Raw genomic sequence first — 27,612 nt, 5'->3', positions numbered from 1 at the left:
CCCCGGCAGGGGACGGGCCCCAGCAGGGTAAGCAGCGAGCTCACCTGGTCTGGGCACTGAGGGTCACGCACCCCGAGAAACCCAGGGCAGCTGGTCACCCTACATGGGAGCTCCCAGGACCACATCCTGCCGAGAAGGTGCTGGAGGGAAGGGCAGATGCGGCTGAGCCCCCCCACCCCGCGCCCCCTCCCACCGGCCAGGGACTGTTTCCTGTCCTCCATGGGTGGGGGTGAGTCGAGCTGCAGCTCACAGGTGCTAGTCACTCCCCACAAGGCAAACAACCTGACAAAGGGAGACTCGATCAGGTTATTGAAGCCACCTCGAAGCCACCTCGAAGCCACCTCCAAGCCACCTCCAAGCCGCCTCGCCTCCACCCTGCTGTGTGACTCCAGGCAAGCCCCTGCCCTCTCTGGCCTATAGGTTCTCCCTGTTGGATGGCTGGGGAAGGGGACACTTCTCACTTTTTCCGACCTGCTGGGTTTGTCACCAGGACAGCCTCGTCTCCTGCTTCCTGAATAGGCAGTCCGCTTCTAACACCACGTGCCTCCAAGATTCAAGCTGGCAAGCTGCTGAGCTGATACCCACTTCTCAGACAGGAAAACTGATGCTGGATTCCTAGCTCAAACTCCTGCATGACCTCAGAAATGAGATGTACTATTTTTATTGCAGGTGAGGTCGAGGGGCTCAGAGAGGGAAGAGACGTATTTGGGACCGAGCCAGGGGCCTGTGTCATGTTGGAGCTCCGCTCTGCCTGGCCCTCCATCCTTCCCTCGAGCAAAGATGGTGACCAACCGCTCAGCAGCCCCTGGGAGTTCCACTCAGCGCGTGTTCCCCTTCCAACCTTCCCCCACACCTGCCCTGTGCCTGGTCAAGGGGCAGACGGGTCAGGCAGGGCTCTGCCGGGAGGGGAGACACAATGCCCCCAGTACCAAGCTGAGAGATCTGCTCTGAAAGGGCACAGAGTCATTCAGACAGGGCATGGAAGGGTCGTGGAAGAGGAAGCATCTAAGCAAGATCTCAGGTGGGGGGCTGTGATTTCATGGGGTGCAAATGGAAGGTTAGGAGGAGGATAGAACATTCTGGGAGGAAGAAACCATTCAGGCAAGGCTGGAGGACAGGGTGCAGGGGAGAGGGGCTAGCACAGAAACACTGCCACAGCTAAGCTATGATCGTCCTGAAAGCCAGGCCGAGGGGTCGGGGTGGGCGGCGGCATGCGCCGGGCTCCCGCGTGGCCCACGGCAAGGCGGATGGCGAGAAGGCCAGGACGCAGGCAGATAGACCAGACTGTGGAAGTGGCCGCTGAGAGACACACAGGGCCCACAGGGCACGGCCTTGGCTGTGGGGAGGATGTGGAGACCCACACCGAGGCCAGGGGCGCTCTGGCTGGGCCTCTCCTCGGGGCACTGGGAGGCCCACGCCGCCTCCCAGGACAGCAACAGCGTGTCGGGCGGAGGTAGCCGGCAGCACCCACAGCGTCCGTGCCCGGCTCTGCACCGGGTCATGTTCGCACCCGTGGCAGCCTCGGATGCCCGGGCCGAGGACGGATCAGAGCCTGAGAACGTCCGGTCCACGTCTTCACCCTCATCCTCAGATGGGGAGACAGTTACCCTTTGTGCTGCAGCGTTCTCGTCTATAAAACGAAGGTCTTCTGCCCTCCTGGCCCAGCTCCCCACACACCTCTGCTCCGGCAGGGCTTAGCCTCCCTGGCCTTACCGTACTCATCTGCAAACAGGGCTCCGACCAGGCTCTAGCCCTCAGAGGATGATGGTGGGGATCAGGCGAATGTTGTCAACCGAATGTCTGCAGAGAGCTGGGCACCGCTATGAAAGGCCTAACCTACTGTTGGGTACAGGATGGGGTCTGGTCACTGGGGCAACCTGTGGGGACAAGCCAGCACGTTCCCCTCTTCCAAACAGCCCTGAACTCTGGCTACCATGGTCTCAGGCTGGGCTGGAAGGCCGGAGGAGCGGCAGCCCCAGGCTCGGCCCACAAAAGCTCCTGGGCTTGGGAGGGGGAGACTGACACTGAGGGGGAGGCCGGTGGCCATGCGCACCCGGGAGGAGGAGGTCTTAGAATGGCCTGCCATGACAGTGCAATTGGTCTGGGTGCGGGTTGACTGCTGGCCGCCCCCATATCAATGTCCTAACTGCTGGAGCCTGAGCAGGTCACCTTATACGGCAAAAGAGACTTCACAGATGTGAGTAAGGGTCTCGAGTTGTGGAGATTATCCTGGATTATCGAGGCGGGCCCTAAATGTGATCACAGGGGTCCTTGTACAAGGGACGCAGAGGGAGATGCTCCCCAGAAGAGGACCAGGCAAGAGGACAATGCAAGTAGAGAGACTGGGGTCATGAGGTCACAGGAATGCCGGCAGCCACCAGAAACTGGAGGAGACAAGGAAGAGTCTCCCGTGCAGCTTCCAGAAGGAACCGGCCTGCCAACACCATTTTAGTCCCCTAAGCCTCGACTCAGACTGCTGACCTCCAAAACTGTAAGGAAATAAACTGGTGTTGTTTTCAGCCATTAAGCTTGTGTTCACTGTTAGGTCAGTAGGAGGAAACGACTACTAACCCTGGGGGAAGATGGTGGTCAGGCCTGTGCGTGGCCTCACACCTCTTTCCTGCTCGAGGGAGTGAGTGCACTAGCGAGCAAGCCAGGGTGAAGTTACCACGCCCTGAACAGCCTCGACGTAAACCAAAGTCACCCCAAACTTCGGTGTCTTGTTTCCTGCTACCGGTCACAAACCACTCGGGGCGCACCTCAGCCTGACGGGTGTAAGTCACGCAGCAGCAGGCGGCACTGGGGCAGGGACTGGCAGACCAGGCCAGCGGGCTCTCTGTCTTTTGTCCCCCGAGACGCAAGGCCCTGTGGCCATCCCCCGAGCACAGCCCGTGAGGGACGATGAGCTGAGCACCAATGCCCGGGGTTCGTCTGCTCTGGCCGCTGGCCCCTTCTCCCGCAGGACCATATGTCCCACTGTGGCAGAAAACCACAGGCCACCAGAACCCCAGCCACTGGCACGCTCATACCACAGAGCCCTGCGAAACCTGGGGCCGCTAGCAGGTAGAATGGGGAGCAGTAACTCAAGCCAAGACAGCAAGCAAAGGCTCACAATCCATCAGCTTCCTCTGTCGGAGCCTGAGGGCCGCCTTCCTACAACATCCTGGACTAAAATCCCGAAGGGACTTAGCCCATTCTGCCTCTAGTGGGCAGGGAAAAGTAGGGCCTGAAGCCAAGGGAAGTCGGCAGCCTGGCCTAACTGAACGCAGTCCTAGGGTGTCACCATCAACCCAGGGAGGAGACGTTATAAAACCAGGGGGCCCTTGAAGGCGAGGCCTGGGAGGCAACTGCCAGCCAAGAACTGTTTTGAGCAGCAAGGGCGGGGCATGAAGGCGCAGAAGAGCTCCCTGCGGGACTTGAGGGCTGGAGGGAAGGGGCCCTAAAGGCGCTCAGATAACTTGAGGCTATGGGGGCAGGGGGCAGGAGGTGAGAAGACCAGCTGCAGACTGACAGACTCCGCATGTGGATGTACAGACTCCCCATGTGTCTGTGCAGGCCCCAAGCCGGCTGGGGGGCTGGGGAGCTAGGGAGCTGCCCGGAGCAGGGAGTTGCAGACCAGCCCTCTGCAGCTGGGGTAACCCAAGACCCGCTGCGGAGCTTTTTGTATGAGCTTTTTATATGACCTATGGGATAGGAGCCTTTGGGTGGCCCGGGGACTTGGTTGGGCAGACAGACAGCAAGACCACCCAGTCAGGGCTTCTGAGCCTTTCACAGCTCTCCTCACCCAGTGAAGGGGGGCGGGGGCTGCTTCCACTTCCATGGGAGAAAACCCTTTTCCCTTTATCCTTCTCCCAAAGTTAGCCCCTCCTTACCGTGGGCTGTATCCCCCAGGAAAGAAGGGACTAAGTGATACCAACTGTTAATTACAGTTGACCTTGAACAACAATGGGGGCTGGGGCAGGCGTTACGGGTGCCAATCCCCCCAGAGTCAAAAATCCATGTCAAAAATCCACGTATAACTTTTGATTCCCCTCCAAAACTTTACTAACAGCCTACTATTAATCAGAAGCCTTAACGATAAGAGAAAGAGTTAACACACATTTTGTCTGTCATACATATCATACACCGCAATCTTACAATAAACTAAGCTAGAGAAAAGAGAATGTTATTAAGAAAATCATGAGGGGGGCGCCTGGGTGGTGCAGTCGTTAAGCGTCTGCCTTTGGCTCAGGGCGTTCTGGGATCGAGCCCCACATCAGGCTCCTCCGCTATGAGCCTGCTTCTTCCTCTCCCACTCCCCCTGCCTGTGTTCCCTCTCTCGCTGGCTGTCTCTATCTCTGTCAAATAAAAATAAAATCTTTAAAAAAAAAAGAAAATCATGAGGAAGAGAAAATACATTTACAGTACTGTACTGTAAAAAGCCCACATGCAAGTGGGCCCATGCAGTTCAAACCTGTGTTTTTCAAGGAGCAACTGTACTATTAATTATAAGAGCGATCAAACACCAGTCTGATCGCCATTACGCACACTTAATATTGCACTTTTAGCAACACGATCTGCCTTAATCATCATCGTCCCCTGAAACCCTGTCATCAGGCAGCATTTATCCCTGGGCACAGACAAGGGCAGAGCCAGTCTCAGAGAAGCCTGCAGCACACAAGGACAGGCCCCGAAGGTAGGAGAGGTGGTGGACAAAGGCTTCCCTGGGCCCTCTGAGGGCTCCGAGGGGGCCTCCTGTTCAGAGACCAGAGCCTCAGGGCTGTTCTAAGAGCCTGCGGGGAAGGCAGAAGCATCCAGTGGCCTGGAAGCAATGTCCTGGATGTTACCCCCAAGACCCCACAGTCGTCCCACAGCCAACTTCCATCTCATTGACTTCCCTCAATGGTGGCCCCATCTCAAAAGGGGCTCCCTGACCCACCCTCCCTCTGCAAGGGGTCCCTGTGCAGCCCTGGAGCACTTCCCGTTCACACCACCCCTGCAAGAGGAAACTCTATCAGATCCCCTTCCCGGTGTCAAACCTAGCCCTGGGTAAGGGGGTGGGCAGAGGAGAGGCAGGGGAGAGGGCCTCTGCCTGCTGTGGCTTCCTCCTCACTGGCTTCCACCGTAACCCAGCCAACACAGGGCCAAAGATGGGTGACACTTCTCAGCCCCACATCTGACCACTGAATGCCCCTCGCCACAGGGCTATCATTCCACTTCCCACCTCCAGGCCTTTTCTCCCCAGACCTGCAATGCCCTGCCCTTTCTCTTCTGCTTGGTGAACCTGTCAGCCTTTAAGACCCAGCACCACTGTATCTGCAGGGACATCTCCCCCAGTTCCCAGGCAGGTCCCTGCCCTAGGCTCCAGCACTAGGTACGTGTGCTGGGGCTTATCTGTTGACCTATCTGCGTCACCAGTCCGAAGGCAATGACCCCACCTCACCGAACTGGCACCCAGCTCCAGCCTGGCCTGAAGCAGCCGCAGCTGGGTCAACCCAACCCTGCCCAGTCCCCTCAGCAGGGAAAGCAGCCAGGCCTCCCCACCCCTACCCCAGGGGCAGGAACCAGACTCAAAGATCCTGAGAGGTCTCAACCCTTGCAGGAGAACACAGTGGTTTCCCCCAGGAGGCCTCACACTCAGGGCTGGCTGAGCTCTACCCTCAAACCCCTCTCTTACAGGAAGTCTACCCAGATTTTTCCCTCCCTAGGATATTAGGAATACAGGTGGCCTCAGCACTTCACTCTCCAACGCTGGTAAAGGAAGACGATTCTGACTTGAGAGCCAAGCTGACCCAGGTTCAAACGGGAGCTCACTTCACCCTCTGCCCCACCCTTCTCATACCAGTGCATAGCTGGGCTGGGTCCCACCACATGAAATGCAACTTGGACAGATTTGGAACCTGTTCATGATCTCCTGTCCTACTTCACCTCTGGACCCCAGGAAAGTCTCCCAGATCCCCAACTCTGAGGGGTGGAGTTAGGATCAGAGCAGCCCAAGATCCATTATCTCCCAGATCTCCCCGCCTCCTCCCCCCTCCCGCCCCCTCTGACACACCCAAGCCCAGCAGCCCAGAAAAAAGGCCCCTATCCAACCTGGCCGGAGCATCGGGAAGGGAATCGGCCTTGGCCCTGCCCCTTTCCCAAGCTTCCAGGGCCGGGGTTGGGAGGACATCCAGGTGGGGCTGTGGAACTGAACGGATGGAGGACGGCTGGGGAGAGAACAGGAAAGGGGAATTGTGAGGAAGAGAAGAGACAGTCAAGTCCCGGGGGTTAAATCTCAGCGCGTCGGAACTAAGAATCTGACCCCAGAGTACCCACCGAGCCGGGAGGTGGAAGGGGCCCCTGGCCGCGGGGTGGGGATGGGGGTGGGCAGTAGCCCCGGGGGCGGGGGCGGATCGTCGAAACCCCCCACTCCCGCCTCGGGCCTCAAGGCCCGCGCTCACCTCCTTCCTCCCCCGCCTGCGGGATGCGCACCCGGACACCGATTCGCGCTCACCGGGCACGCACCGGCCGGCGCTGCACCCGCACACACACCTCCGAAACACACACGAACACGCGCGCTCGCACACGCCTCCCTCTGCGCAGCGCCTCCTACCTGCCGCGGCGGCGCGGCTCCGGCCGGACTCGCACGCAGGGCACCGCGCGGACACGGGAACCCGGGCTGCACCGGCCTCCGGCTCCGGCCGGGGATCCCTGTGGGGCTGGCCTGGGGCGGGGGCTCGAGCTTGGACTCCCGGGCCGCGGCCCCGCCCGCCCCGCGGCCTCCGCCCATTTGGGGACAGAGGCGTGGTCTCCAGCGGGGCGGGCGGGCCAGGGTTGCTGCGCAGGCGAACTGGCGCCGTGCCGCGGGGCGAAGCGGCTGGGAGGTGGCTGCCGAGTTCCCGCCCGGGGGTAGGAGGGGGCCTCGGGGCCGGCGCGGCTCGGCCCGACCCCTCTCGGCTAGATCAGGCCCCCGCTCCCCCTCCCTCCCTCCAGTCTCGCACTGTCTGCCGCGGAGTATCTCCCGGAGCCCCCCAGGGCCGAGCCCAGGTCTGCCCGAGGGCTGTGTGCCAGCCCCGCGGAAGGCTTGCAGGCCGGCCGAGCTTTGGGCTGCATCTGGTATAGACAGCCATGCAAGGGCCAAAGCAGAGTGCTGGGAAAAGAGGAACTTGAAGGGGCGAGTGCCCAACTCTTCCCCATCTCCAAGGTTCGGGATGAGAGGGGGAATCTAGAGCCCCGGGAGGCACACGCAGGGAGGCCCCTGTCAGCTGCGGAAAGCTGGCCCCAGGCCCGTATCTGAGCATTTACGCGTGCTGTGCTAGGACTGCGGCAGGAGCGGCCCGTTTCTAGAGTAAGGTTGAGAAGGTTTGTGAAATGACCAACCGCGGCACACAGTAGGGACGCAGGGCTCTGGGTACACATGCCTCTCTGACCTGGGCCGGCCCACTCACCGGGGTTCTCAGTCTCGGTTAATGATCTCATTCACCTCTCAGGCACTCAGACTGCCCGGCCACCACCTCACGATCTCTGTCCCAGGCCGCCCAGATGTTTCTCGCAGGGATGCAGCTCCAACCCCGCCTCCCCCCTCTCCCCCCAGTCCCTATCCAGCGAAGGGAGACTTTCAAAGATGCAGCCATGACCGGCCACCCACAGAACAATGTTCCCAAACTGCCCCTGTGTCTGACTCTTCCACTGTCACCCCATCTCTGGGCCTGTGCCCTGGCTGCAGCCTCCCCAGACCCTCAGTGCTCCCCTGAGGCCGCAGCCTCCCCCACCCTCAGACCTTGTTTGTGCCAGTCGGCTGCTGTCTGTAGGGCTCTTCCTTCCCTCTCCAGGAGGCAAGTGCTGATAATCAGGCCTCCAGTGCCAGGGCCTCCATCACCAAGCCCCACCCCCACCTCTCCACTCCGAAGCCCCACCCCCCTTCTCCGGCCTTCCCACCCTGTTGTTTGTGCGGCCTCCCTGGCCCTGAACTCCTTGCTGCCTCGCTCAGAGTTAGTGCTGAAGTCCCGGCCTCCCTCCGTGTGCGTTTGAGGCTTATTCTGGGGAAGACAGCTGTACTGGGGGACGCCAGGCGGGTCAGGCTCCAGCGCTCACTCTGCTGTTACTGGCTCTGTGACCCAGGCAAGTCCTCTGTCCCCTTTCCTGCCTGCAAACTGGGCTTCCAGCGGAAATGTGTGATGAGGTACTGGCCTATCTCGGGGCCCAGTATGGCGGTCATGCCGGGTGTTGGGCCATGTCTGAGAAAACATTTGCCTCAGCCTGCAAAAACAGTGGCTTTTCGTCCCTCTTCTGTTTTCAGAGTGCTGGAACCACAAGAGGAGTGTCACGTGGTGATTGCAAGCATGAACTCTGGACTCACTGCCTGGGCCCCTACCATCAGTGTGACCCGGGGCAAGTCACCTAACGTCTCCGCTTCAGTCACCTCCCTACAAAATCAACCCAGCAGCCTTCCCATTGCGGAGTTCTGGGAACTCTGGCTCCGTCCCTGTGGAGCCCCTCGAGTGGCCCCTGGCTCGGAGTAAGTGCCCGGCCCAGTTTAGCTGATGTTAACATCCATCCAGTCCACCCCCCTCATTCTGGGAAGACACTGGGTCCTGAGAAGCAGGGACTTGTACACATGGTTAGTGAGAAGCCCAGGCATTCCAGAAGGTCAGAACGGCAAAGGCCCACTCTGAGCCCATCCCTGGCAGTACCCGCCTTCTCTGACAGATGAGGAGAGAGGCCTGGAGAGATACAGTGACATGGACAGGGCACCCATCCCGGCTGGGGGTGGGGGGAGGCACCAGCCCTGCTCTTGTTGAGGGGGGAGTTGTGTGCCTTCTGCAGACAAGCCAGGAAGAACCTGGTCTCCCAGCAAGCTTGAGGAAGGCGTGCGGCTCCAGTGATGCTCTGGTGGCAGTCCTCGAAAGGTGCCGTCAAGGGGCCTGCAGTGTAGGCGCTTTCCCCGTGGAATTCTCACAGCCAGTCCCTGCGGGAGCCCTCATTAGGCCCATTTTGCAGATGACAGAAATGGTGCCCCAGTCACACAATTAGGAAATGGCAGAACTGGGATCCACACCTACCCTGTCTGACCCCACTCTTGTGCCCTCCCCCTCCCCCTCCTCTTCCTCCTTTTCTCTCCCCCAGGGAAAAGCCACCTCTGTAGACCCCTTGACTGGCCAGCCAATCTCTGCTTGCATCCCCCTGTAACTGGGAGCTCATTCCCTCACAGGATAGCTCTTTCAGCTCTTCTTGGAAGAGTCTTTTGTCACTCAAAGCTGAGCCACGCTCTCTCCACAGTTCTGCAGGTCTCCATACTGCCCACCTCACCAGAGCCTGGACAGAGAACCTTCTCTGCTCCAGTCCAGAACACCCTTATCTTGACTGCTCCTGTGAGTAACAAGGGTTCCCAGGTGAAACTCTTACAATAATAATAATTCCTTTCAAAAATCTCAGCAGATCTAATTGGCTAGCTATTGTTGAGAAGCCTAAAGGAAGCCCCTCCGCACAGGGAGTGACTGGTGTCTTGGGGAGAAAGATTCAAATAATCATGTCGACCTGTTCCCCTACTCCCATCTAGCCAAGAGGCTGTAGGGAGGATTGTAGGCCAAGGATTGTAGGGAAATAGATGAGTCAGAACTTTCAGGTTGGGAGTGGTTGCTAACGGTATTCTCCTGAGAGTGCAGGAAATGGAAGGGTCACAACGAACTTCCAGCGACACATGGAAAATGGTGATACAGAATATAAGATTACCTTTCAGTTGCTTTTAATTCCATGACTCTCTGAAACATGGCCTATATTTTGTTAGTATCCTGGATTTTATTAAGAAACAGTCAGGGGGCGCCTGGGTGGCAAGGGGGCGCCTGGGTGGCACAGCGGTTGAGCATCTGCCTTCGGCTCAGGGCGTGATCCCAGCGTTATGGGATCGAGCCCCACATCAGGCTCCTCTGCTAGGAGCCTGCTTCTTCCTCTCCCACTCCCCCTGCTTGTGTTCCCTCTCTCGCTGGCTGTCTCTATCTCTGTCAAATAAATAAATAAAATCTTAAAAAAAAAAAAAAAAAAAAGAACCAGTCAGAACCAAGTGGGATTCATTCCAGGAATGAAAGGTTGGCTTAACGTTAGAGACTCCGCTAACAGCATTAGTTTGCTGGGGCTGCTGTCACAAAGGCCCCCAGACTGGCGGCTTCAACAACAGAAACACACTGTCTCACAGCTCTGGAGCTTAGAAATCCAAGACCAAGTGTCATTAGGGTTGGGTCCTTCTGAGGACTATGAGGGAGAATCTGTTCTGTGCCTTCCTCCTCGTTCTGGTGGTTGGCTGGCAATCTTTGGCATTTTTGGGCTTGTAGACACAACACCCTGATCTATATTTTCATGTTCACATGTGTTCTCCCTTTTTGTGTATCCATCTCTGTGTCCAAAATGCCCCTTTTTATAAAGATTAGGGTCCACCCAAATGACCTCATTTCTCAATCACCTCTTTAAAGACTATTTCCAAGTAAGGTTACATTCTGGGGTATTGGGGGTTAGACTTCAACATCTTTTGGGGGACACAGTGAATGCATAATAAGCATGTGCTATATTAATGAACCTTAGAGGAAAACCATATAATATTCTCTTTATGGACACCAAGAAAGCCTTTAACAAGATTCAACACCCATTCATGATAAAAATATTCAGTGAAATAGGAAGTGAGTGGTACTTGCTCAAATGATCAAATGTAGTCCTAAAGCCAGCATCTTATTTAATCAAGACGCACTGTAAATATTTCCATGAAGATCAGGAACCAGACAAGAATGGCCACTTGCTCCATGACTACTCCACATAAGTATTAGCTAATGCCATTAGACAAGAGCAACCAATTGGAGGCCTGACAATAAGTAAAGAAGAAATAAAATTGTCTCTATTTGCAGGTGACAAAATGTTATACCTGAAAAACCACAGAGAATCAATGAGAAAACTAATACAAACAGTAAAAGAGTTCAGGAAAGTAGCAGAATGTAAAATTAAAATATAAAATTCAATAGCCTGGGGCGCCTCGTGGCTCAGCCGGTGAAGCGTCTGCCTTCGGCTCAGCTTGTGATCCCGGGGTCCTGGGATCGAGCCCCACATTGGGATCCTTGCTCAGTGGGGAGCCTGCTTCTCCCTCTCCCTCTGCCTGCTGCTCCCCCTACTTGTGCTCTCTCTCTCTGTCAAATAAATAAATAAAATCTTTAAAAATAAATAAGTAAGTAAATAAATAAATAATATTCAATAGTCTTTATATATACAAACACTAAACAGAGGTCCTAAGGCTACAGAAAAACCCATTTGTGATAACAACAGAAAAGATTAAATGCTTAGGAATAAATTTAATTAGAAACGTATAAAACCTATATGAGGAAGGACGCCTGGGTGGCTCAGTTGGATGAGCATCTCCCCTCCGCTCAGGTCAGGATCCCAGGGTCCTGGGATGGAGCCTGCATTGGGCTCCCTGCTCAGCAGGGAGTCTTTGTCTCCCTCTGCTTGCTGCTCCCCCTGCTTGTGTGCTCTCTCGCTGTCAAATACATAAATAAACAAAATCTTTTTTTTTTAAAGTCTTTGAAATGTAACCACTCTTTAAAAAAAAAAACCCTATATAAGGAAAAATCTAAACAGTCTTGAAAGACACAAAAGAAGAGCAATTGAAAAGACATGCCCTGCTCTTGGATAGGATGAGTCAACATTATAAAGATGTTAGTTCTCCCTATGTTAATTTGCAATTTCAATGCAAATTAAAAATATGCCCATTAAAAATAACGGCAAGCTATTTTACGAAGACAGACGAATTGATGCCAAAGAGCATATGGAAAATAAACATGCAAGAATAGGCAAGAAAACACTGGAAAAGAAAAAGCGAGGTCTTACCAGACTCAAAATGTCAGAGCACCTGCTGGCTCAGTGGGTAGAGCGTGCGACTCTTGATCTAGGGGTCGTGAGCTCGAGCCCCACATTAGACATAGAGCTTACTTAAGCAAAATCTTTACCAGACATTAAAATAATAAAAGCTTCTGTAATTACAAATGGGCGGTACTGGTGCGTGAAGAGACAAATTGCAACAGGCTAAAAATTTAGAAATAGACCCCAATACGTCGTCCCCCGGTGATTTGAGATGCATCTTTGTTACATACCAAAGATAGACTTTGTCATAAATGCTACTGGGTACCATCTGGAAAAGGAGAAAAGTAGACCCATATGTTACGCCCAACAAAAGAATGAGCTAGGTGGCGTAGGGCTCTAAGCGTAAAACTGAAACCACACAAGGACCAGAAGGAAACATGAGTGACCTCCTCAAGTGTCATGGTTGGGAAAGGCTTTCCAATGATGATTCAAAGCTCAGAGGCTGTAAAAGAAAAGATGGATAAATCTGACCACATGGAAATAAAAAAACTTTAAATGACACAAATCACCATAAACTAAGTACATAGACAAGTGACAAACCAGAAGAAAATATTCCCAACATTATACCACAGACAAACGGCAGATCTCCCTAATACATAAGGAACTCTTAAAAGTTGAGTGGCAAGACCCCAAAATCCAATAGTAGAATGAGGGGAAGGGCAGGACAGACAATTCACCAAAAAAGATATAATAAATGGCCCTCAGAGTCATTGGTCCACGTCAGGCTCCCTGCTGAGTGCTTCTCCCTCTTCCTCTGCCCCTACCTCCCCCCTCCCACCCGCCATGGCCGCCCCCCCACCTCAAATAAATAAAGTCTTTTTAAAAAATGGCCTTCACACATATGGAAAAAAAAATGCTCAAGGACACTCACTATTAAAGAAAGGCAAATTAAAACACTCTGAGAAAGATTCCATTTCTCAGCTACCAGACTGACAAAAAATAAAAAAGATCACAACACATTCTGCTGGCAAGGTTGTGGGGAAACAGACATTTGAACACATTTGCATACGTCACTGGTGGGAATGCAAATTGACGCAACCCTCTGGAAAGAACTTTGGCAATACCTCACAAAATTAAATATGCACTTACGCTCTCACCCAGCAGTTCCACTTTCATGAATCTCCCCTGAAGATGGGACTCCAGCCTGTGAAGATACAGATGCAAAAGTTTTTCCGTGGAAGCATTATTTTTAATTGCAAAATCTTGGAAACAACCTGCCGTACTCGGGAGACTGTTGAATATAACCTATAGTTGAGCCATACAAAGAAGTACTGGGCAGTTGTAAAAATATAGTAAAATGAAATGGAATGAAATGGAATGAAATGAAATGAAATAAAATAAAATAAAATGAAATAAAATAAAATAAAATAAAATGAAATTGAGGACCATCTCTGAATTGATATGGTATGAATTCCAGAGACTCTATTAAGTGAAAAAAAGCAAAGGCCAGAAGAGTGTCTCTATCGTATGCTACTCTTCATATCAGAAAGAAGAGAATATAAGAACACACACAGGGATCTGCTTATTTGGACAAACGAAATACAGGAAGGACAGACAGCCTGTGGAGACTGGTTCCTGAGGGGCAGGTGGGAAGGGGTGGGGAGGGGGGGGGAATGGGAACAGAAGAGGAAGGAAGTGGAGAGAGTGCTTTGTCTCCAACCCATCTTTGTAAATGTGTGTTATTGAGATGCAATTTACATACCATACAATTCACCCTTTTGAAGTGTAAGATTCGGTAGATTTTAGTCTATTTGCAAAATGGTGAGATCATCACCATGATCTCATTCCAGAATATTTTCATCTTCTTGTTAGCAGTCACTCCCCTTGCCTCCCCCCAACCCCTGGTGACCACAAAACTACTTTCTGTCTCTACGGACTTGTTGTTCTGGACGTTTCATACAAACAGGCTCATACAATAGGTGGCTGTTGGTGTCTGACCGCTCTTGCCCAGCAGAATGTGTTCACGGTGCCCGCATGTTGCAGCATGGATCAGTCCGCATACACATTCCATCTCACGGCTGGCTCATATTCCACTGTATGTATACACTGCATTTGCTTATCCATTCATCTGTTGACGGACCTTTGGGATTTCTCCACTTTGGGGCTATTATGGATAATGCTGCTATGGACATTCACGTACAAGGATTTGTACGAACCCATGTTTTCAGTTCTTTGGGGTTTATACCGGAACAGAATTACTGGGTCACAGAATTACTCCAGGTGACATTTTTTGAGGAACTGCCAGACTATTTCCCAAAAAGCCCAGAGCATCCTCCTAAGAACCTTGACCCTCCCCACCAAGCCTGTGAAGTTGAAGTTCCTGGGTGAGACCGAACCAGCCTTGCTCCCTCCCATGCCTTCTGCTAGCACTCCAAAGCTCCAAGCCCTGCCCATCACACCTGCCATGACCTCTGCTCTGGGCTCCCTCTACTCCTTTCTCCCTCCCAGGTCAGGCATTCCCTTGCTCCCCTGCTCCCCATCTCTTCACTCTCCCTGGGAGCCCCTCCTGACCCTCAGATCCCTTCACCTGCAGCCGAATGAACTTTCTGAAATATAAATCCAATCTCCTACTCTATTGCTTCAAACTCTTGAGAGCAGCAGAAAGGAATAAAGGATGACATTTGACAAACTAATGTCATTTCTGGGTTTTGGGGGGCATCAGAATTGACCTTCTAGAAAGACTGCTCTTCTACTGGGCAAATATGTTCATGAGCCTGTTGATTACTCAAAGGCCAGGCTGAGTCTAGGCGGGAGGGAAGAAGAGGGTCACCAACCCTAAAGAACAATTCTGTAAATGACCGTCCTGGGGTGGAGAGGGGTCAGCTCTAAAGATCTTTATAATGTTCATTTAATGCAGAGAGATTGGCAGTGTCCCCTGGTGGCCTCCAGGAGCAGGGGCGGGGGCACCCAGGTGGGGTTCTGGAATTGAAGGAGTGGAGGGCTGGGAGGAGAACAGGAACAGGAACGGGGAATGGTGAGGAAGCTGGGGTGGGCCTGACCTTGGAGCTCCACCCTCCCCTCCCCTCCTGCCTCAGAGGGCTGAGGACTCCCGCTCCCAGTGCCACCGAGATGGGTGGGGCTAAGGAGGTTTCCCTCCTTCCCTCCCCCCCCCCCCCCGTGTGTGTGTGTGTGTGTGTGTGTGTGTGTGTGTGTGGACACACACACAAATTGCTGTTTGCCTCCTTCTCTCTGGAGCCCAGAGACCAGGCTCTGGCCGTGTGCAGCTGCGGCTTTGGTCTGGGTGTGGCTGCCATCAGCATGGCAGCTAGGGCAGTGGTCAGGGCCCAGGAATGGCAGGCAGGAGGCCTGGTGTGACCTTGAGCAGGTCATTCTCCTACCTGGGCCTCAGTCTCCACATTTGGCCAGGGGTGATGATAATAATCCCTGTTCCCTGCGTGGGGCAAGGAGTCAAGGCAGTCAGGGACTTAGAGGTGCTTTACAACCCGGTATCTCTCCGTGTTTATTTAGACATTAAAAAAAGAAAAAAAACTATTAAAATAAGTTTTTGTTATTTTCTCGCAGGTCTTTTATTTTCATTCTTAGGTAGCTCTTTGTTTCTATTATGGTTTTTTTTTTCTTTCCTTTTCTTTTTTTTTTTTTAGAGAGAGAGCATGTGAGTGGGGGGGGGTAGAGGGGAGGAGGTGCAGAGGGAGAGGGAGAGAAAGAATCTTAAGCAGGATCCCTATGTGGGGCTCGATCTCACGGCCCTGAGATCATAACCTAAGCTGAAATCGAGAGTCGGACCCTTAACCAACTGAGCCACCCAGGCGCCCCTCTATTTTGGCGGTACTTAAAAAAAATGGACTTTTCCTGACTGCTTATTACTACTATACAGAAATTAAATGGATTTTTGTAGGTTGATTCTGTATCTGGAAAACTTGGTACTTTTAAAAATTAATCCGCAGGATGTTTTTGTATGTGTGTTTTGGTGGGTTTTCTCTATGTAGACTAATGGTTCTCAGTGAGGCGTAATGCCCCCTGGTTAAGAGATTTGGAAATCTGTAAGGGTTTTTTGTTGTTGCTGTTGTGCCCAAGAAATTACACATTACAATTCATATTATCTTATTTTAAAGTATTTTCTTACATTAATCTAATATTAAAATTAAAGAATTGGGGCGCCTGGGTGGCGCAGTCGTTAAGCATCTGCCTTCGGCTCAGGGAGTGATCCCAGGGTCCTGGGATCGAGCCCCACATCAGGCTCCTCAGCTAGGAGCCTGTGTCCTCCTCTCCTGATCCCCCTGCTTGTGTTCCCTCTCTCGCTGGCTGTCTCTGTCAAATAAATAAAATCTTTAAAAAGAATTAAAGAATTATGGTGGTTTTTGGAAAATACGTGTGTGGACAGATTAAATTATCCACGAATTTCGCTTCAGGACAGGGAGTATGGCATTCATTTGTTATAGAAAGGGGAAATTGGAGCTGATAGGGTTGCAGACCTTGAGGTTTTGATCATTTTCTTTCTTTTTTCAAGTCATTACATTTTTTAATCTTTGTCTTGCTTTGCTGTGCTCTCACGTCTTGGACAGAAGTGGTGATGGTGGGCACATCTAGTCTTGTACCAAATCTTAAAGGAAGTGCTTTCAAATGCTTTCACCTTTTATAAAGTTTTTTTTTTTTTTTTATCACAAATGGCTGGAGCTCCTGGGTGGCTCAGTTGGTGAAGTGACCGACTCTTGATATGGGCTCAGGTCATGTCAGGGTGGTGAGATCCAGCCCCCCCCCACTCCCTACTGAGCATGGAGTTGGCTTGAGATTCTCTCCCCCTCCCCAGCTCGCGCCCTCTCTCTGTATCTGAAAAAAGAAAAGAAAGAAAAGACAAGAGAAAAGAAAAGAAAAGAAAAGAAAAGAAAAGAAAAGAAAAGAAAATCACAAATGGATGTTGAATTTTATCCACTTTTTTCTCCTGCGCTGGAGATACATTTCTCTTGATATGATGTGCCCCACTGACAGATCTTCCTCTTCTAGCCACACCCAGTGGACTGCTTTTCTAACGCTAAATAAAGCCACCGGGAATTTCTGGGATAAACCCATCCAGATGCTGCTACATTTTCCTTTTTTACGTATCGTCGCGCTCCATCTGCTGGCATTTTATGTAGGATTTCGCAAGCGTGTTTGTGAGACAGGCCCATCATTTTCTCTGCTTCTGTGGTCCTGTCAGCGCCAGTGGGGTAACGGTCGTTGGGAGCACCCGCCCCCGGGGCCCAGATTTTCACCTATGCAGGAACCCGCCGCCCTCCTCACCACCGAAACCGTGTGCGGGGCGCGCCCCCTGGCGGCCGTGGAGCGCAAGAGCCTGAGGAGCCGGGCGGGGTGAGTGGTGGCGGGTGGTGGGTTGGGGCCCTACCTGAGGGCCAGATGAGGCAGGCGAGATGGTGCCAGGGCTCTGCGGGATGCTGCTCTTCCCTGGGCCTGGTGACCAGAGCAGCTCAGCTTCAGAGGAGGGGTGACCAGGACCCAGAGTGACACAGCCGGCTCGTAACTACAGAGTTCTAACCCTCTGAGCTGTGAAGTTCCTGAGTCTTGATCTCTTTACCTGAAAAGTGGGGATAATCTATCTGCTTGTCAGGAAAATGGGAGGAAGCTGTCAAGGCACAGAAATCAGACTTTCTAGAGAATAAGGAAGGTGTCCTCTCCCAGCCTCAGCATCCTTGTTTTCTTGTCTGTTACAAGCCCTTGATAAATGGAAGCTAGGAAGAAGGGAATTCAGGATTCGTGATAATGGTGCAGCATGAGAATCTGCGTCAGGGAGATCTGTGTTCCTTTGTTCATTTATTCATTTCAGTTTATTATTTAATCATTGTTCATTTATTCAACAAATATTTATTGGACACTGGCAGGCAGAATAATGTCCCCCAAGAGAGGTCCACACCCTAACCCTTGGCGCTTACGAATAGTTTAGGTTACAAGGGAAGAGGCAAGTAAGGTTGAGGCAGAATGAAGGTTGCTGATGAGCTGACCTTAGGATAGGAAGATAATCCTGGATTAGCCAAGTGGGCCCAGTGTGACCACAGGGTCCTTAAAAGCAGAAGGGAGAGCAGGAGAGTCAAAATTGCAAGACTGCTGCTTTTGAAGATGGAGGAAGGGGCCTCTAGAAGCTGAGAAAGGCCAGGAAAGGGATTCTCCCCAGAGCTCCAGTAAGGAAAACAGTCCCGCTGACCCCGTGGTTTTAACTCCGGGAAGCTTGTGTCGGGCTTCTGACCTACAGAACTGTAGGAGAATAGATGTGCATGGGTTTAAGCAGCCCCGTGAGTGGTCGTTCGTCACAGCGGTGGGAAACTGTTGCCGGCACAGTGGCAGGTGCTGGGGCTCTGGGGAACTCAGAGCTGGAACAAGGTGGAGTGTGAGGGGCCACGTGTCGAGTAGCTCTGTGTCCCAGGACTGGGGGGTTGGGAAGGGCTTTTCCACGGAAGTGACATTACACCTTTATCTCAAGGTTACATCGAATGAAGCAAGAGTGGGGGGGATGCCTGGGGGGCTCCGTCAGTGAAGTGTCTGCCTTCGGCTCAGGTCATGATCCCGGGGTCCTGGGATCGAGCCCCGCATCGGGCTCCCTGCTCAGTGGGGAGCCTGCTTCTCCCTCTGCCTGCCGCTCCCCTTTCTTGTGCTCTCCCTTTCTCTGTCAAATAAATAAATACAATCTTTAAAAAAAATATGAAGTGAGAGTGGAAAAATGTTTCGGGCAAGGCAACAGCATGGTGGAAGGCCCAGGGGCAAGAGAGAGTGCACCGAACCTCCAGAGGGACGGCAGAGTGAGGGGAAATCAGGCCGGAGAAGTCAGGGGTCCCAGAAAGCGTTTGCTTTCTATCCGAGGACAGTAGGGCTAGATTTTGAGAATGGCCACGTTATGACCAGATGGGCCTTTTGGCTGCTGTAAGGTGGAGAGTGGATCCCTAGGGGGCTCTGGCCCACGTGAGAGCTGGTGCTTACCAGGCCGGACTGGCGCCGTGGAGAAAGAGATGGACAGATGAGAACCGACTGGAGAGAGATTTTGGAGGGCAGATCAATGGAACTTGGTGATGGAGCAGATGGGCTGTGAGGGAGGAGAGTCTGAGGGGCATCGTTACCTCCCGCCTCCTGGCGCGGACAAATCAGGGGATGATAGTGCCGTTTACTGAGCTGGGACCATGGGTGGGGGGCAGGCCCGACGTGTGCCTGCAGCACGTTCAAGCTGAGGTGACCCTCGAGGCGCTAGGATACGCATCAGGAGTTGGGTGAAGGTCTGTTGGGGATTCGGGGTAGACTCTGGGTCCTTGCAGAGAGAAAAAGAGGTTTCTCAGCCTCAGTGCTATTGACACTTTGGGTAGAGCAGTTCTTTGTTTTGAAGTAGGCCTGGAGCGCCGTCCTCATCGCCCGGGTCAGAGCTGGGTCACGGGCCCACCCATGCTCCAATCCAGGGGAAGGGGAAGGCGAGCACAGGCAGGCAGGGCTCAGGTGTGCTCCTCGTGGCGTCCACAGTCATCTACGCCTGGTCACAGGGCCAGGCCTCCTTGCGACGGAAGCTGGGCAGTGTAGTCTAGGCGTGCGCAGGGAGGGACAGAGGGAGGGAGTGGCAGGTTTTGGCGCACAGCTGGCCACCACTCTGCAACAGACGTGGATGGTGGCCGTGGTTGGAAGACATTTCCTGCGAAGGGATGAGAGCTTGTGTGGACACGCAGAGGCAGGAGGAGCCCCACAAAGCAGGACACTGCATGTGCTTCTGTCCGGATGGACTCCGCCAGCGGGGAGGAATGGACCTTGTCCTGAGCGCAGGGAAGGCGTTTGGTCAGCCTCCTGACTTCCCACCCGGGCTCCTTCCTCCTTGAAGTTGTGTCCCTCCTGTCTGTCTCCCACAGCTGGGACCTTGATACACATTTCTGCCTCACCCTGAACGGGTTTCCTTGATTTTCCAACTTTGCCAAGATGGCTGACAGCTCCTGGAGGTCAGGAGCACCGCCCGATCCCCAGAGTCCTGATCACTGAGCCTCCAGCCTCCTAACTGAGGCTCACAACAGACTCCAGTCACCCCTGCACACTCCCTAATCATTGTCCCTCAAGGCTACTAAGCGGATTCCCCACCCCCGACATAGTTCTGTACAGTGACCTCCACAGGCTTTCCAAATACTGTCCAGATTTCCCAATCAGCGTCTTTCACAGTTTCACCATCACTGACCCCCATGCTGATCCCACCCTGAACCCCCAGCTTGGTTCCCCAAGGCTGACCAACCCTGAGGCCCAGACCCTGACAAGGAGCCTGTCTGTGCCCCCAGCCCCACCCCCATCCCGGGAGTAAGTGCTGGTGGGGCAGGTGTGCGTCGGCAAGGCCATTAGAAGAGGCTGTTAGCTGGGGTCCGTGAATGTGGAGGGGACCACAGCAGTAGGAGGACTGGGAATGACCGCATGGCCCTGGATCAGTCACTGTCCTCCCTGAGCCTCACTTTGCACAATGGGGAATTTGACCTCACAGACATGTTGGGGGGTGGGGGAGTGGCGGAGAGAATTGGGTGGGAGGAAGGCTGTCAGACCCCCCAGGCTCTGACTTGGTTGCTTTCCAGGTCCCAAGTGTGAACTGACTTCAGGGGGAGGGGATCCGTCTGCTGACCGTCCGTCCAGCTCGCTCCGTACTCGCTTGCGGAGCGAATGATGGCAATGACTCCCGTGTACTGCACCCAGCAGGTGACGTTCCATCCTGGCTCCTCACACGTGCCTTGCTCCACGGTCCGCACTGACAGCGCAGGAGCCGGCGGCGGCCCGCTCCTAGACGGGGCGATGGGGCTGCGTCCGGAAGGTTCAACGACATGCCTTGCCCAGTGGCTTCATTCCCAGCTGTACATGCGGATCGACTGAGGAACTTAAAAAATATCCGGATGTCTGAGGACACCCCAGGCCGATATAGTCAGAAGCTGTGGAGGCGGGGACAGGACGCCCACCTTTTCCACCCCACCCAGGTGACTCCAGTGTGCAGCTGGGGATCGGGGGCCTGGAGCCGGGGGATAGAAGGTATCCATAGCGGGGAAGACGCGTTCTCAGCTCGGAAAGCGTCACACGTGGAGGCTGCTCCCCCTCCCGCAGTCCGGCCCAGCCGTCCTCAGGAGATCCTCCGGCCGCGGCCGCAGCTCAGCCCGGGGTCGTGCAGCGCCTTCCCCATGAGCAACATCTCGTAGGGCGCGGAGCGGTGCCGGAGCACCAGCTCGCGGTACAGGCGGGGATGGAAAGAGGACTGCCAGGCAGCTGCACGTCGAAGGGCCGGATGGATGCGCTTGCGACTGCTGGCGCCAGGCCCGCGCGCTTCAGACACAGGGCGTCTTTGGTGGGGAGGGGCGTGGCGTGGCGGGCGGCCGTGCGCGGGGCCGGACAGCAGGAAGCCGCCGCGGTACACCGCTTAGGCCTGCCCGGCGAAGAGCTGCGGGCGCACGGACTGCTTGCTCCAGCGGTCGCGGATGGGCACCGAGCCGGACAGGAGCCGTCCCGCGAAGAGCTGGCGGTCCGGCCGCGGCGTCTCCAGGAAGGGGAGCCCGTGCACCAAGACGTCGTCGTCGCCGCCGAGCAGGAAGCGCGGGCAGCGCTCGGCCAGCCACTTGAGCAGGTGTAGGTGCTGGAGCGTGAGGTTGAGGAAGGTGAAGGCCCCCTGCAGCATGTCGCCGTGCTTGCGCGCCTCCAGCCCCACCAGCGCCGCCAGCCACCCCGCCCGCAGGGCGTCCTCCGGCTCCCGGGTGCCCAGCAGGGAGAGACGGCGCACCTGCCGCCACGTGCGGCGGATGAGCTCGCGCCGGTCGTAGTTGGCGGGCGACAACTTGACCGCCAGCGGCAGGAAGACCCCGCGGCAGCCCAAACACTTGGCCTGCGCGTCCCGGAGCAGGGGAAAGGGGCGACAGTGGCGGTACCGCAGGAAGTCTTGGATGCGCGGGCAGCTGCTCGAAGTCGACCGTGGGGTTGGCTGAGTCGTTGGCCACACCTCGGAACCGCTGTATGGCCACAGGGGCAACAGGGGCAGCCTCCGCAGAGCCATCCCTCTTCTTCTCCCGCTGGGACCTGGAGGCTTGGAGGAACCAGAGATGCAGGGCCAAGAAACTCACACCCACCAGAAGGAGGGTCAGAGTCTTGGGATTCATGGACCTGCGGCAGGGAAAAGCCATCTGTGGGGGAAACCGAGTCAGAGGTGAGCCAAGAATCATGTTTGACATCAGTGGAAGGGCGTTCTGGCCCCATCACGTCTCTCCCAGAACCAGGCCCTTCTCAACTTTGCTGCTACAAGGTCAAAGGAAATCACAATTCAAGATTACAGGGAAGCATCTCACGGCTCCCAGTCTGGAGTGGTCTGACCTTCAGAATCTGATTGTCTCCTCATATCTCCCTGGGATGCCACCTAGGCCAAGCAGACTCACCTCAAAGTCAAAATTTTCATTTCCCCGTGGATTCATATCCTGCTTTTCCACTTCAGTAAATGGTACCACCAGCCACCCAGTTGCTCCACCCAGAAGCCTTGACTCTCTCCCCCCTGGACTTATATCCGCGCTCCATATCCTGGAGTCTCTCCATGCTTATTCCCTCCTCTCCATCCCTGTCAGCCCTGACTCTCTCTGATCTATTCCCCCCTTCCACCTTAGTCAAGGAAGCATGAGGTGATAGCACCGGACTCAGACCCAGGTCAGATTCTGGTGTCCCCACTTCCGCGTATCCTCTTGAACAAGTCACTTCCGATCTCTAGGGCTGAGTGTTGTTTGTAAGAAAGGGCTAGTAGCTTCCTACTTTGCAGGGTCGTTGAGAGCATTAAATGAGCATAAAGTAGCCAATCTGCGAGTGACACTGATATTATGACTTCTTCCACTTCCTCTGGCCCCACTTCTTTTTCTTCCTGCCTGGCATTATTTTCTGTTCCCCAGACATGCCAGGTCAGGCCCTCTTCGCTGTGTATCTAACTCCTGCACCTGCCCAGCGGCCCCTCGAGCCCTGCTCTCGTGACAATCCCTGCAAGATGAACTCCAGATCGCAACAGCCTCTCTTGTATTTGCTCCCTGCGAAATTCCTTCGCACTGGGTCCTGTCCTTCTTGAAACACACTCCACTCTGTTTCAGAGATGCCACTCTCTCCTGCCTTCCTCCTCCCTCTCTAACCATGTCTCTCAATTCCCTGTGCTCATTTCCTCCTCTCCACCTAGCGGACGTCCTCATCTCCGTCCAAATGCAGCAGTAATTCTTGTCTCAAGGAAACTTGCATTTACTTTGATAGAGCTGATCCAGGAAGCTGAATCAGAGCCACTTTTTATAGGAGTAAGGAACAGGTTGGGCGGCGTCCTGTTCCTGAGGGTGGCACTGGTGTGCAGAACTCTGTTCCTAGATGCTGACACCGTGGAACCTTGGGCGTCCTCCGTGGTTCTTTTTGCTGGATGTCCCCCTTTTCTCAATGCACTCTTCCGATCTCCTGGAGTCACCACACCTTAGGCTTTCACAGACTCTGCCGGCCCTGATCCCTTGTCCCTCAGGACCCAGCCCAAGTACCACCTCCTGCAGGAAACCTGGTACTACGAGCTCAATTCAACTGTGTGTCCTTGTTACCGTGGCTGCTGAGTAGCCAAGCTGGTAGAAGAGGACAGACCCCCACTTAGGTGACCCTTTTAAGCCTCACGTTCCTCATGGTGGGAACATGGGCAAGTCCTTTATCTCAGTGCCTCGGAGGATGATAGGACTTGATTCGTGTGAGGTGACCCATGCACGGCACGCAGTAAGTGGGCACTATAGCAACATTAGCAACTAACACAGGAATGTTTATGGGGCAGAGGAGGATCATATAAAGCTCCTCTGTGACCCTGTCACTTCACTTCTTTCTCCACTTATTGCTCCGCATGTATGTGTCCTTTCCTTTGCAATGCTATTTACTCTGCCTGGGATTCTCTTTCTTGTGTTCCTAGGAACAGGAAGTTTCTCTTGGTTATTCCCTCTGGTTTCATGCCGAGATGGATGAATGGAACATGGATTCCTGGGTCATCCACCAGCCCCCTTCCACCCTAAGGTATTCCTGGGGAATATGTGCACAGTGGAGATGGCAAACACATTTTTTATTACTCTTGTCCCCAATTCCAAGCATGGAGCCCTAACCCAGAAGCTTTGTCCTGCTTCCTTTCCCTCCCTGTCCTCCCTCTGGTTCTTGCTTCACCCTCTAAGGAGAAGGGTGCAGGGAGGGGGAGAAGACGCACCTCCTTGCTGATGGGAAGCAGCCCAAGCCCCCGTCTTACCTCGAGTGTCTGAGAGAGAAGAAATAGACAGGAGCCGTCCCCAGACTGGGACCTACCTTTAACCCCTGCTTTCACATGCTGAGGCCCCACCCCCAGGACTGGGCTTGGTTCCATATTCTTGAATCTGACCAATCCATGACATCCGTCCTCCTTGGAGGGAGGGTGAAGCGGGGGACAGCTACAAGCTTCCTCCCTACAGTGACTGCTTACCCTTTGTGGTGAAGCTAAATGCCAGCTCTCCTGGTTTTTTGACTCCACCCACGACAGCCTTGGCCTCTCCAGCAGTATGCCTGACTCAAATGCTTGAACACTCTATTTTCATGATCAGTTCTCCCTGAGGGACTGCAGGCAACTCTAGGGCCTGGGGCCTGTTCTGTTAACATAGTATGTGCTCTGGGATGCCTGGGTGGCTCAGACAGTTGGCTTAGGTCATGATCCCAGGGTCCTGGGATAGAGTCCTGCATCTGGCTCCTTGCTCAGCAGGGAGCCTGCTTCTCCCTCTGCCTGCTGCTCCTCCTGCTTGTGCTCTCTCTCTGACAAATTTATAAAATCTTTAAAGAAATTTAAAAAAACATAGAATATGCTCTGAAATCTTTGTTGGGGAAATTGTATGTAAAATGTTCATACAGGCATATTTTCTAAACACATTAATGACATCCAAGCATACAGTATTTGGCAAATGACCATGGGCTTCATCCCATTATCACTGTGAGGGGTCAGGTGAGAGGTGATTCAGACTTGGTCTTGGTCCTCAAGAGCTCACCGTCTCTTGGGAGAGCCAGATATTGAATAATTATAAAGGGTTGAGATGCATACAAAACACAGAGAGGGAGCTTGGAGAAGGGAACCTGAGCGAGCCAAGGAAGACTTCACAGTGGAACTGGATTATATCAGCGGCGCCTGGGTGGTGCAGTCGTTAAGCGTCTGCCTTTGGCTCAGGGCGTGATCCCAGCGTTCTGCATCGGGCTCCTCCGCTGGGAGCCTGCTTCTTCCTCTCCCACTCCCCCTGCTTGTGTTCCCTCTCTCGCTGGCTGTCTCTCTCTCAAATAAATAACACCTTAAAAAAAAAAAAAGAACTGGATTATATCGGTTATCTAGTGCTGTGTCACAAACCATTCCTAAATGTAATGGCTTGAAACTACCAACATCTAGTATTTTTCAAGATTCTGTGGGTGGCCTGGGAGGCTCTTGTGCCGGACCCGCCTGGCTCTCTCCTGTGGCTCCAGTCAGTTAATGGGTCAGCTGGGGACAGCCGGGCCTCGAGCTCTTTGTGCTCCTTCATCCTGGGCTGCCTCACGGCACGGCGGTCCCGGGGTTCCAAGATGAGGAGGGCAGCAGCCACAAGGCCCCTGTGGCCTGGCCTTCAGAACTTGCATCGTATCACTGCCACCACATTCTGTTGGTCAGAGCAAGTCACAAGACCAGCCCAGATAAAAGGGATGAGGAGGGGCTCCAAAAACCGATGGCCCTGTTGAACCTACCACATGGGTTTTGAGATGGTAAGGACTTGTGCCGGCAGGCAAGGATAGGGCACTCCTGGGCAGAGCTACAGAGGTGGGAATACACAGGACATTTCTGGGAACATTTCAGGCTTAATGTGGTTGGAAGGGTAAATACTGGGAGTTGAAGATATAAAGATAGATTAGAAGTACCCTGGGAAGGACTTTGAATGCCATACCTGCAGTTTTAATTTGGTCCTTTGACGGTCTTGACAAGTCTCTGTTTTCAAGAGTTCATTATAGCACCCCAAATGGTGGTGCAGTGGCTGGGAAGGGGAGACTGAAGGCAGGGACCCCAGAGGCAGATGGTGATCCATGGGAGCGAGGGTAGCCCAGCCTAAACTGGGCAGGGTCTGTCAAAACAGCAGGATGGTGTCCTTGGACACTGGTGCTTTACTGGATATTCTGTGAGAGTGTTCACCTCTCAGGCTCCTTGTCCTTCTTGCTAATTTAGAGGGTCCTGGGTCGGGGGGAGTGGCTGGATGAGAGAAGAGTGTGGGATGAGGATGAGGGGCAAGCGAGCAGTGGTAGGAAGGAGGAAAAAGGGGGAGGGGGCTTGAGTATAGGTTTCAGTGGTGATGGTAAGAGATAGCTGGAGGATTACGGAAGCCCAGACTCCCTGGAAACTCTCTGGCAGGTGAAGGCCGAAAGAAGATGGTAGCACCAATTAAATCTGGGGCACACGAGGCCAAGAGTACAGCCCCAGGGAGGGACCTGACTGGATTTTTTCCCAGACTGAGAACTCCTGTCACACTCGATGGCTGAGAGTCCAAGGCCTGGCATGGAGCACACGACCATCCGGGTGGGCAGAATGACATAACGTTAACTCATCTTCTTTAAGCCCCCTAAAGACGCATCTTTTTTCCTCAGCAGAAATGTCTTTGGGGAAGTTTAGGGGATGAATCGAAGTGGGGAGAGAGTTAGATAGGGGTTAAATTTATTGGAGTAAATTGAACAGACTTCAGGACAGGCAACTATGACCTCTCAGGAAGGTTCTGGAGTGGCCAGGGAGAAACCTAGGGAGCTGTATGTAGTGGATATGCGTGGCAGGGTGACCTCAGAAATGTGTGTGCTGTTCAGAGGTCATAACAATCTTAACTCCCTTCCAGCCCACCTCTTTACAATGGGTGGGTGTTTTACTCTAGTGTAAGAAGTCTCAGTCTAGTGCTTGTTCAGCCACACCTGAGTCTGAAAAACTGGAGTGGGATAAGGCAGAGGAACCGTCCCCACCTCTAAGACAAACAGGTTCTGTGAGCACAAGCTGGCGCCTGACGACCAGGAAGGGGAGGAAAGTTGGTTGGTCCCTTGTTCCAGGACAGACTGGTCAATGGGAGAGGGACCTAGAAGAGAGGCTGACTCCTCAGGGCTGTCCACCAGTTTTGAGGTACCCCTGGCAGGCCCAGCCCAGACATTCTTCCAGGAAGGATCCTATTCAGAAAGCCCACTATAATTACATACACGTTACACCATGGTTCTAACCCTTTAGACAGTCCTACGTTTTACAGATCCAGAATCCAACACTGAAAGTTAAGTGACTTGGCTAAAGTCAGACACCTTTTCGGTGGGGGCCCAAGATCCTAAGCCAGGTCTTTAGACACCAACGAGGACATGGAGTACGTCAGGACTCAATGCCAATGGGCTACCCTTGGAGCTGCTGCCTCAGGGCAGTGCTGGGTCAGGGCTCCTGCCTCCCCCCTGCCCCCACATGCCTCGTGGAGCAGAGCTAGCCTTGCCAGCAGCAATGGCTGCGCCAGCCCAGCCTCTGGCATACACAGACCCTGAGGAACGAGAACTCGGGCTCTCGCCCCCGGATTCCTTCCCGAGTGGTGATTCTCTTTGGTTGGAGGTGCCCCTGCCCTTCATGATTCCTCTACCTAATCCTTAAATGCTTTGGTTTAGAGGACTCAGCCCGAGACTCTCTTCTTTCCTTCCGTGATCTCCTCCACACTCATGGCTTCAAATATCATGTGTTTTTCTCAGAGTTCTGTTTTCAACAAAGTTGCTCAGCTGAGCTCCTGATCCACAGTATTTTACTACCTTTAAGCTCTC

At 53.7% G+C, this 27,612-nt stretch overlaps 2 protein-coding genes across 6 annotated transcripts in view; both read right to left on the bottom strand.

Annotated features, from left to right (window-relative positions):
- CAPN5 (calpain 5) overlaps positions 1–7,856 on the bottom strand; it is a 52,322-nt gene extending 44,466 nt beyond the window's left edge. The window contains exons 1-2 of one of the 5 annotated variants that reach the window (XM_045816189.2): positions 6,575–6,671; positions 6,073–6,188 (exon numbers count right to left, since the gene is read on the bottom strand). The gene's annotated coding sequence lies outside the window, so the exon portion shown is untranslated. Of the gene's footprint in view, positions 1–6,072; positions 6,189–6,422; positions 6,529–6,574; positions 6,727–7,409; positions 7,431–7,741 lie in introns of those variants that run through there. The other 4 variants (XM_045816186.2, XM_045816188.2, XM_045816185.2 and 1 more) reach the window with 4 other exon arrangements.
- A 9,652-nt stretch (positions 7,857–17,508) lies between these two features.
- Positions 17,509–24,306, bottom strand: B3GNT6 (UDP-GlcNAc:betaGal beta-1,3-N-acetylglucosaminyltransferase 6). Its single transcript, XM_045816323.2, is given in 5 exon segments — positions 17,509–21,054; positions 21,057–21,178; positions 21,180–21,737; positions 21,739–21,968; positions 24,065–24,306. Coding segments are annotated over 5 exon segments (1,158 nt in total). The 5' UTR covers positions 24,179–24,306; the 3' UTR covers positions 17,509–20,920.
- Positions 24,307–27,612: the final 3,306 nt, after the last annotated feature.

The sequence above is a fragment of the Ursus americanus genome, chromosome 16, assembly GCF_024610735.1.
Source record: "Ursus americanus isolate L20-20 chromosome 16, mUrsAme1.1.p, whole genome shotgun sequence".
NCBI classification, from domain to species: domain Eukaryota; kingdom Metazoa; phylum Chordata; class Mammalia; order Carnivora; family Ursidae; genus Ursus; species Ursus americanus.
The sequence above is the reverse complement of the archived record's forward strand: the minus strand, read 5'-3'. Positions and strand labels throughout refer to the sequence as shown.